This window comes from Phascolarctos cinereus, unplaced genomic scaffold, assembly GCF_003287225.1.
Source record: "Phascolarctos cinereus isolate Bilbo 61053 unplaced genomic scaffold, phaCin_HiC Scaffold_5;HRSCAF=322, whole genome shotgun sequence".
Taxonomy (NCBI): Eukaryota; Metazoa; Chordata; class Mammalia; order Diprotodontia; family Phascolarctidae; genus Phascolarctos; species Phascolarctos cinereus.
This window is the reverse complement of record NW_027555958.1, coordinates 296,194,866-296,205,124: the sequence shown is the minus strand read 5'-3', so window position 1 is coordinate 296,205,124 and position 10,259 is coordinate 296,194,866. Positions and strand designations below refer to the sequence as shown.

Sequence of the window (10,259 nt, the reverse complement as noted above, 5' to 3'; positions counted from 1 at the left end):
AACTTTCATGGCCTTACTGACCCAATCAGATGTATTTCTGGGAATCTCTAGGAGACATTAAGGCCTCCACTTCCATCTGTCCATCACCCCCAAACTCTCTTAGGTCAGTGATTTGGTCGTTTGAGGGTTCATGCTCAGGGCTTTGGGCCTGAGGGGAAAGCGTAAAAGGCCACTGATAATGAGCCACTTTGAAAGTCTGACTCGGGGAGCCGGGAGCTGTGTGCCGGTGGCTGCCCCCACGCCTAATTTTGACTCTTTTCCCTGGCCTCGAAGTTGTCCCATCAGAAAGCCAGGAATTCTGGTATGGACAAGAAGCGCAGACATCTCTGGGACCCAGAGCGAAGACTCAAGGCACAGCGCGTGGATTCCCGGGCAGGTGCCCTGAGTGCTTATGCCTGCGTGTGTAGAAGGGGGTGTGTATTCAAAACACGTGAGCCGAGCTGGCTGGGCGCTGGTTTCCGTTCCTAACTCGCGGCTGCAAGCGACCTCCCTCCGCCCAGGATCTGTTTACCAACAACCTCATTAAGCACGGTTCGCCGCTGCACAGCCCCACATTCCGACGAGCTGAACCTGCTGCCCTGCCTCCCAAACCTGCAGCCGCCTGGCCCGCCCCACTCCGTCCCGCTGGGGCAGGGTAGGCCCGGGCCGGGACCTGGGCCTGGACGCAGGGTTGCAAACGGGGTGAGGGGATGCGAGTGCGGGGGCGGGGGTGGGAATGTTTGCTGATTTCGGAACATTTTGTTTCTTCCTGGGGGACGAGAAGGGCTCAGAGCCCTGCGTCCCTTGTCCCCAGGAGAAACAATAACCAGGCCGGCGGCCGGGAGGAAAGTGTCAGTGTAGGTCAGCTGCGCAATCCCCTGCACCTGCCTAACTGACTCCCTACCCCTGAACCCTTCTCTCTCCTCAACTACCTCTGCCCAACTGCGATTCAGAGCCGACTAACACAGGCCTTTCCTTACCCGGCCCCTCGGGTTCCAAACTACCTTCCCCGGGTGAGGAGCCTCTGCCTTCCAGGACTCTTGGGCTCTCCCCCAAGCCCCAGGGGAACTTAGTGGTTTTACGGCATCTCCCTCTCCATTGATACCCTGAATCCAGTACACAGATCCCACCTCACAACTTTCCTGAGGTGAATTACTCCAAAGGGTTGCTGGGGGGCGTGGTCGGGAGGGGGTTCAGTGACGTCTCTGAGCATTTTAGCCAATCCAGGATGCAGGGTGGGTGCCCCCCCCTCCCCGGGGCCCGAGAATCTTATCCTGCGAAGAAGTAGAGGGAAAGGGAGGGGGCTTGACGAACTGGGGTGGGGGGAGGGATAAACTGGGGGGTGGGGGCCTTGGCCCCCCTCCCACCCCCTCCCCCTCCTCGCGCTCTCTGCGGGAGGCGGCGTGGGGAGAGACTTTCCCCGAGATTTTAAGTTAGGGGGTGGGGGGGGGGGAGGCTCATCGGAACCCGGTGTACTGGGCTCGGGGAAGGGAGAGCGGCAGGAGGCACGGGGTAGAAGGAGGTGGAGGGAGGTTGGTGTTGGCCAGGCCATGGGTCCAGGTGCCAGGAATCTTTAGGCCCAGGGCCACTGTAACCATGACCTCTTTGCCTATCACCCTTCTGGGACGCGATGCCTCCAAAGCCTCCTTCCAGGACTTCCCGCCTGCCCCTCCGCCCTCACACTCCCTTTCCCCGTACCCCCGCGGTCTGCAGCCCTCGTCCCCTGAGCCCCGCGAGGGGCCCTACTCGGGAGCTTCGCAGTCGTACGGCTGCGCGGTAGGTTACCCTTATGTCAGCCCCCCAGCCCCCAGCGGCCCCCACCTGCCTTACCAGCAGCCCGGGACCGCCTCGCTGCATCTCCGTGGCCCTGCAGTGAGTCTGCAGGCGGTGGCAGGTAAGGCGGAAGCGCCGGGGGAGCGGGTTATCCGACAACAGTTTCCCCGTTTCTGGCGAATCCCGGGTACCAGCTTTTCACCCCACTACTTCGCCCTCCAAAGGTTGGGCGCAGATAGCGGGATTGAAATATCGAGTCGACCTAGGGTTGAGGGAGAGAAGGATGCGGAAGGAGGGGTGAGGGGTTGGCGGGTCGATCCCCTTCTCCTTTCAAGTTCGACCTGGTTTCGATTTGTAGTTAAGTAAAGCCGGGGCCGTTCCCTACCCGCTCGTGCCCCCCAACCCCATATCCACGCAACTGGGCATGTAAGTGTTGCTACGTGTAAAGAGAAAATTGAAACAATCCAGATGTATACTTTGGGAAAAAGTGGGGAGCGGGGATGCTTGTGTTACCATCATCCAGAACTCCCCAAGCTCCCCAAGAAAAAAATCGCCCTCTTCTTCTGACACCAGGAGCAACAGTCTTTCTAAGTGGTTCTTACACTAAACCCGTATTAAGAGAAATCACACCCTGGCCAGCGGTCTGATTATTCATGAGGTGGAGAGGGGGATTATTTGGGACATTCTTTCCCCACCCCCACCATCCACTAAGTTCCATGGAATTTAACGGAAAAAAAAAAGACAAGAGAATCCATTTTCCTATGAGGGAAGTTAAGTGGGAGAGACTTCGACACAGCTGAGGCTTTGGCGATTAAGGAACCAGGAGGTCTGGGAGTCGAGATCTTTTTTCCTCGCCCCTCCAACTTATTTCCATATCTCTGACCCTTTGGGTCCTGGCCTAAGTATACTCCTCTTTTAAGGTCTTTGGGTGAGAGTTATGTCATTCCCAAAACAATGGGGAAAAAAAAAACTCATGCTGGATTTTCTTGGCTCTCTCCCGGCTTCGGAGAGCCCAGCAGCAGCCTAACTGGTCTGTGAATCAGTCAATCCCTTGTCAGCAAAAGTTGTACAGAGTACACTGGACAAACACCACAAATAAAACATTATAGCCTCGGATGGATGGAGGAGCCATCAACCTTAGTAAAGATTTAGGGGGACTATCAGAGCAAGTAAGTACAGGCCATTGCACTTAAACACTCACAAGTTCTCATATAATTGCATGCACAAAGAAATATTGTCCCAACTCCCTCAAAGTTATGAAGACTTGTATATTCTATACACAGGTCATACTATTTGCACACCATCTCACATATACCCTGTGCCCTGTAAATACACCTGGTTGCACAGTTAACACCCCACATCACCTTCACAGGAGTTAGCCTAATTGTACCTAATTGCTCCCACAATTAGACTCTCACAATGATACACACACCCTCAGTAATCTCCTCCATTTAGTCTATCTTAGACTCACCATCTCCCAGCTTTCTATACAATGACACTCTCCTTCAGTTACATACCAAGTCACCATCCTTCACACAGTCACAGTAGGATTTCCCTGCCCAATCTTTCCTGATAGAGCTCAGTAAAAATACTTAAGAGCAGTAAAATGTCAGTGATGGGAGCCCCCTTCCCTCCATCATCTGGTCCAACCCCCTCGGTAGATAGAGGAGGAAACACCTATAGTGAGCAGCTTTTTAAAGATCACAATATAAAGTTAGTGGCAAGATCCAGGCCTTTTGATTTCTATCCAAGTCAACGTTTCCCCTGGATGTGGGGCATTCTGTCTTGTCTCCAAGAAGCTCTGATCTCCACCCTGGGTATTATGTCACCCATTCTTTCAGTCTCCAGTTTTTGAGAATTCTTTCTCCCCGGCACAGTGGTTCCTACACATCAGTTACCATCTTCCCTGAAAAGATCTGGCTACCACCCCCCCCATCCTAGAGTTAGGGTGATGTTTGAAGGAAAGGAAGGCAGGAATCTCAGTTCCTCCTGAATCACAATCCCTTTTCTCCATCATCTCTACTGTTTGGAGCAAGGATATGTTATGGTTTTGTGGTGGTGGTTTTTGTTTTTTTCCCCCTCCTTGGAAGAAGAAAACTGGTGTGGGTTTGCGCCTCTGTGGATTTGTTCTGTTGATGTTTTCTGATTAACTTTCTGATCCACCTTCTCTTGTTTCTCTTAGCTGAGGTCTCTGGGAAAGGACAGAATGAAAATCAGAAAAGATGGTGGATTTTTCTTGCTCTCTTTTCTCTCCCGGGTCCAATGAAGAAACATTTCTGACTGAGGCTCTTCTGTCTTTCTCACTCCCTCCTTTCCTCCTCACTAGCCTCCTGTCTTCACTTTTCCAGGAACCCAGACCCCATGCTCTGGAAACTGGGTGTTTTGTATTCCCTTTCCTTAGGGTAGGTACTATCTGTAGCACCCCCTTTCTGAGGGCTGCCTCTTCGACAGTGATTTCTGTGGCCTCTTCGCCTTGGAAAGGCAGTAGTCGGGACTATGAGAAAGGGTTTGCCTTTTGCTATTTGGAGCTGTAGTGACAGGATGTAATTTGAGGAGAGTCATCTAGGGTCTTTGGGGCGGCTTTTTAGGAGGCAGCTTCTCCAACAAAGGGAAGCCGACCTTTAAAATGAGGCTCAGTGATTGTTTGCAGTCACTAGGGCTGAACTTACTTGTTATTTTCAGGGTTTGCCACTGGGACCAGAGAATCATTGGGAGCCTGGTATAGACAGTGAGAAGGGAGAAAGGGAAGGACAGAGTAGGAGCTAATATTGGCTGCATGTTCTTGGGATTGTGGGCTCTGGGGGAAGCGCTTAGATCAGCTCTGCTGGTATCTCTGTCTCTGTCTGTCTCTTCAACTCCTCATCCCCTGTGCTCCCATTGTAGTCAGAGAAAATCGTAACTGCACAGGTGGTTCAGATTGGATTGTTGCTCTACTGTTTGTCCTGGACCATGTAGACATCATGGAATATAGGAAGCTGTGTTGGGAGAGGAAAGGAAAATAAAGTATTTTTTTTTCCTGGAAATTTGGAGTGAAAGCTTTTCTGAACAGTAAAGAGGAGCTACTAAGAGAGTGAAGCACCCTCTGCTGTGGTTGGTAATGTTTGGGTGGAGGGCAGGCAGCCTAGTCAGAAAATCAGTCTCTCAGGAGTGGGGAGAGAAGCAGATGGAGACCAGGATGGCAATGTTTTACTGGACTCAGTCAGAGACCACACAGTGAAATATACACAGATACACAGTTATCCTCCTGACATGTAGAAAAACACCCGGTCAGATACTGAGACACCCAACTAGATGCTGCCACACATGGACACACAAATACACAATTGCTGCACACACAGACTCCTTGACAAATGCAGATAACACATATTCAAAGAAGAAACCCATACAACTGAGAACAGACAAAGGGCAGAATAACAAGAGCAGGCATAATATAATTTACATGGTCCTCTAAGATTTACAAAGAGCTTCGGGGTTTGGGTGTTTAGAGAGGGTGCCTTCCAGGCCTTTAATAATGGGTAATGGAGAAATGGAATGGAAGAGGGGAAGAGAAATTTGCTTGAAAACACAGGGGATGTTTTGTTTTGCTCGTTTCCCAAGATGAACTGGCCACAGTGACTTTATGGACTGAGAAGCTGCCTCACCCAGGGCTAGACTGAGGAAGGGGGCCAAGGTGGGTTGGGTTTTGTCGTTCCTCTGGGGTAGTTACTGGGGAGTCAGGGCTCCCAGCCCCTGCTCTGCACAGTGCAAAACAAAAGTACCCCAGAGCCACCCACCATGGACCTGTCCCACAACTGGTCAGCATCTTACTTAGCACTAGCAATGGATTGAGGAAGATCTTGGTGATGCACCCTTAAGAGACCGATTTCCTTCCAATAGTAAAAACACTAAATAAACCTGGTGGCCAAAGTTGTAAGAAGCTGGCTCATCTGTAGGGTGTATAAAACTCCAGCCTGCAATCCAGCTCTCCCCAAATTGAAGCCATCTCTGGTACACTGTCTCTTTTTTTTTTTGGAAGTGGTTTTTTTGGGGGGTGGGGGAGGTGGGGATAGGAATGACAGCTTGGATTGAGAGAAAGTTAATCTTACAGAGTGTGAACCCAGGCAGGCAAGCTTTTCAAGATGGGAGAAGTCCTGGGTCAAATCCCTTCCTTCCCACTGAGCCTCAGTTTCTTTTTCAGTAAAATGAGAGGGATTAGACTCTAAAGTCTCTTCTAGTTTTTGATAAAATGTGGTTCTTGTGGAATTTCTCAAGCCCACTCCCCCCTTTCAGTTCTGACAAGCTGTGGTTCTGTACAATCTACTCCCCCCACCCTTTTCTGTCTCTGGAATTCAAGGCCCATAGAAGAAAGGATGGGGCTGGGATGAAGTCTGGGACAGGCTTTCCTGGAGACTCAATCCCAGGAGGGTCTCTGCTGCTGGAGTGAGGAAAATAAATACTTAATCTGCTCTGGTGAATGGTGAAATGATAGAAGCCCAAGGGCTAGATGGAAGCAGTCTTGCTGTAGGTTAGGACTTGTGACTTCTTTCCTACCTCTTCACATGGCTTCTCATTTTCAAGAGTTTGGGGTAGGGATTGCATTAGGGATTGGTTTTTCTGGTATTTCCACTTAAGCCCCCTTCTATGAAATTTAGAGGATTGATTGGAATTAGGGGACAGCAGGGGAGGGACAAAGACTGGAAGAAGAATAGGTACTTTAAGGACATGTGGGGAAGAGCCCTGGGAGTCTGTCTTCAGCTATTCTGAGAACTTCCTGCCAAGAGACATGTTTAGGCTCCAAAGAGTGAGGCATCTGCATGACTGATACTGGGAAACCAATATTCCTTTTCTTATTGCTCTCCCATCATCAGACCTGGAGAAGCCACTTGGGTTACCACAGCCAGAGGGACTCCAGCTGAATGGCAGGACCAAGAAACTACGAAAGCCCAGAACCATTTATTCCAGCCTCCAGCTTCAACATCTGAACCAGCGTTTCCAGCACACACAGTACCTGGCCCTTCCAGAGAGGGCTCAGCTAGCTGCCCAGCTAGGCCTAACTCAGACTCAGGTGGGGGCCAGATGCCCTGGGGGTGGGGAGGAAGGGGCCCCACCTAGACCACCCTGCCTTTCCTCTGTTCTCCATGCAGCCCCAGAGGAAGTAATTGGACTTGAAGAGGGAGTGGAATGAGAAGGCAAAGGGCATTAAGCAAAGTTTGTCTTTAGCCTGCTTCCACCTCCCCCTTCAGCACCCTGAATGTGGCCTAGCCTTCTCCTCCATCTCTGTACTCCTTCCCGTTTCAGGGCACTTCTCCCCACTGCCTTGGCACTGACTCAAAGATCTGATAAACTCATTCACACAGATTTATAAATGACAAGACTTAATGAGTGATTAAACTCTGGTTATTTGCATTTTAAGTAGCCAGATAAAACCTGAACCATGGGCTCCTGATGGCAGAACTTGGAGCTTCCTTGGGAAGCTGAAGGGGAGAGATCTTTCTGGAGTCCCTGAAATCAAACTCGGGCAGCTGACCACTAGTTAGGCCACCCTAGTCCCCCTTCCTCCCCCAAAACACCCCTGACCTAAACAAAACAAAACAAAAAACTACCAACAAAAAAAAAGAAATACAATTAAACAGAGACTGCTGGTCAAATAATCAACCATTTATTGAGGATAGATTCTGTGCTGAGTATCGGGAAGATGCAACTATGATGTGATCATTCTGCTCTCTGAGAGCTTATTTATAGTCTAGCAGGAAAGATAAGACACACACCTGTAAGAACAGAACTTCACCTTACCAGGTAGTATGTGATAAATTCCAAATGATGACTACATACAATAAATAACATAGGGCCTCAGGAGGAGCGTAGATCTTTTTAGGTTCAGGAAAGTGGCCATGGGATGGCCTTGGGCCTTGGGTACAAAGACAAGAAAGGAAGGCATTTCTGGGTAGGGGAAAAGCATAGATAAAGATTGCTGTACACACAAGATATGTCCATGGGACAGTTAGTAGAACTCCTCCCACCAACCCCATCTCCACTGATTAAAACCCTTCCCTTCTTTCTGGGGTCATTTTAGGTATCATGTCTTCCATGAAGCCTTCCTGATCCACTCTCTTCCCCCAAGCTGGCAATAATCTCCCCCTCCACTAATTTTGCATAGTTTTTCCTTTGGACCTGTTTGTCACACCATCGAACATTTTTATTATATTAATTTCCATAAGTATCCTAGATCTTAAACTTTTGGAGGGTAGGGACTTTGTCTAATTTTCTTTTCCCCAGCCCCTAACACAGTGCTTTCCACTTAAGATGAAGGAACTTAAGAGTCCTTCAGTGTTGAAACTCCTTCTGCTAAGGTGCATCACAAAGTTTTCTACAATGTATCATTTTAGAGAGTTAGCTGAAGCTCTGAGAAGTTAAGTAATTTGCCCCATGGTTATACAGTTAATAAGGTCACAGTGGGGATTTGAACCCAGATTTCTCCTACTCCAAGTCTAGAATTCCATTCATTGTACCAAGCTGCTTTTCATATCTTGGCATAGTAGCCAATTAATGTTTGTTGGTTGAATTGAATTGAATTGAATGGATTTAGCCTGGCATGGGAAGGGTTCCAATCCCACTCCACCCACTCTGAACAAAGTCTGAACTTTGGGACCTACGGAGGAAGGACTTAGGAGATCCTCCTTCCTGACTCATTTCTTCTTCTCCTTTTACCCAATAGGTGAAGATCTGGTTTCAGAACAAACGTTCAAAATATAAGAAGATCATGAAGCAGGGGTCCAGCAGTCAAGAAGGGGAGCTTCTGGGGGCCCTCCCAGCTCTGTCCCCACCCCTCCCCTCACTGTGGGATATGCCCAGACCCAGGACATTACCTACTGAGGGCTATGTCAGCAACTTTGGGACCTGGTACCAGCAGCAGCATCCCCAAGATGCTGTGGCAGCACCCCAGATGATGTGAGTCTGAGAAGGGTGGGCACTTCATGCCTCCCACATGGCTCTGGACCCAGCTCATCCCATTCCTCTCCGGGTCCTTGGAGGAAAGTATCTCCAGATAGGTTTTAGGGGAGGAAGAATAGCTGGAGGGGAGAGGGAGATTTGGAATGAAAATGGACACATTTTAACTCATTCACCACACAACTGCCCCCCTTCCCAAACAGACCTGAAGCTGAACCCCATCTCCTTCCCTCTCTAGTTGGGTCAGTTCCTTCCAAATGGACAAACAAATGCCTAGGAGAGAAGCCAGCATGGTGGCTGGGTTGGCTTATGATGGGGGGGGAGGAGGAGGAAATCCTCATGAATGTCATTGGGGCAGAGCTGGGCTCCCTTCTCCAGGCTCCTCCTTGCCTACCCCAGACTAATCAAGTGACCAAAGGCCAGTCACCTGTCTGGCCCATTTTTCCCTTTGGAAGGACTTCTGCAACCCCGAACATGTGGGAGTAAAGCCAGGCAGACACACTCAGTAAATACCCCCCAACCACTTTACTATTTGTATTTTCCCTGCCTTTGGCAGTGAGATGCGGGAGAGGGAAGGCTCTTAATCCTAAAAATGACAAGAAACACATTGTTAGCCTCCATGGTCTTAAGACTTCACAGGAATGGGAAGCAGGTTCTTGGGGCAGGGGGAGGAATTCAGGGTCAGATTATCTTGACAATTATGCCAGTTCTGCACCAGCCCCCAAGAAACAAAGTTAAAGAGTTTAAATTGTATAGGCCTAACAACTGGATAATTCATTCACTGCCTCCATCAGACCCCCCCTTCCTCCCAGGTATGTGTCTACACATTTCGAGGGCAGAATGGGACTAATTATCCAGATAACTTAACAAGTATTTATTAAGCACTTACCCTCCTACCCACCCCCTTAAAAATAAAACTGTCCACAAAATTATAAAAGTACACATCATTAGGGCCAAATCAGGGTAAAGCTATGATTTGGGGTGGGGGAGGGAAGGAGTGAGGAGGCTGGGGGTAGGGGAAGAAAAGGAGTAGGTTACCTGGATAATTGCCTCTGGGTGTAGATTATGCAGATCCTTACAGCCAGGTTCTGTTTTGCCTGTGGGGACACTGCCCTTGGGTTTAAGGAATAGTTATTTTCTTTATAAAGGGCATCTGTTGTACTGAAGGGAATTTGGGTCCCCAGGGCCTAGAGGGGTCCTTCTGGCCTAAGCTCCCTTTTTGGCCAGCCACTCTCTGAGATCCCAAGTCTTTACCCCTAGCAGCCTTAAATGATTCAAGTTTGCAATAAACCCTTCTTGCTCTGGTCCTGAGTTTCTCCAGTTTCTCAGTGGTGGTGGGTGTTGCCTTTCTGTGGTTCTCTCTGGATTGTCCCTAGATTTTCCAGGCAAAATAGTTGATAAACCTCTTCAGCTCGACTTGACTTATCCAGATCAATGGTGTCAAAATGAAATAGAAACTGGGCCACTGATCCTTCCATAAGAATGGAAGGCCATATATTGACTTAGTTTTTAAATGTAATATTATCTATGTTTCGTTGTATTTTTATTTATTTTGTTCAGTATTTTCCAATTAACGTTTT

General features: G+C 49.1%; 1 protein-coding gene across 1 annotated transcript; it reads left to right on the top strand.

Annotated features, from left to right (window-relative positions):
* The first annotated feature begins 1,341 nt into the window (after positions 1–1,341).
* Positions 1,342–9,984, top strand: DLX4 (distal-less homeobox 4). Its single transcript, XM_020997792.2, has 3 exons — positions 1,342–1,873; positions 6,600–6,796; positions 8,447–9,984. The coding sequence occupies exons 1-3, from the start codon at positions 1,576–1,578 to the stop codon at positions 8,681–8,683; spliced, it is 732 nt and encodes a 243-aa protein (XP_020853451.1). The 5' UTR covers positions 1,342–1,575; the 3' UTR covers positions 8,684–9,984.
* The last annotated feature ends 275 nt before the right edge of the window (positions 9,985–10,259 follow it).

Excerpts from the sequence above, each read along its gene's own strand:
- DLX4 (XM_020997792.2), top strand. The coding sequence starts at position 1,576 with ATGACCTCTTTGCCTATCACCCTTCTGGGACGCGATGCCTCCAAAGCC. Across the intron at positions 1,874-6,599 it reads GAGTCTGCAGGCGGTGGCAG|ACCTGGAGAAGCCACTTGGG; the intron begins GTAAGGCGGAAG and ends TCCCATCATCAG. Across the intron at positions 6,797-8,446 it reads TAGGCCTAACTCAGACTCAG|GTGAAGATCTGGTTTCAGAA; the intron begins GTGGGGGCCAGA and ends TTTACCCAATAG.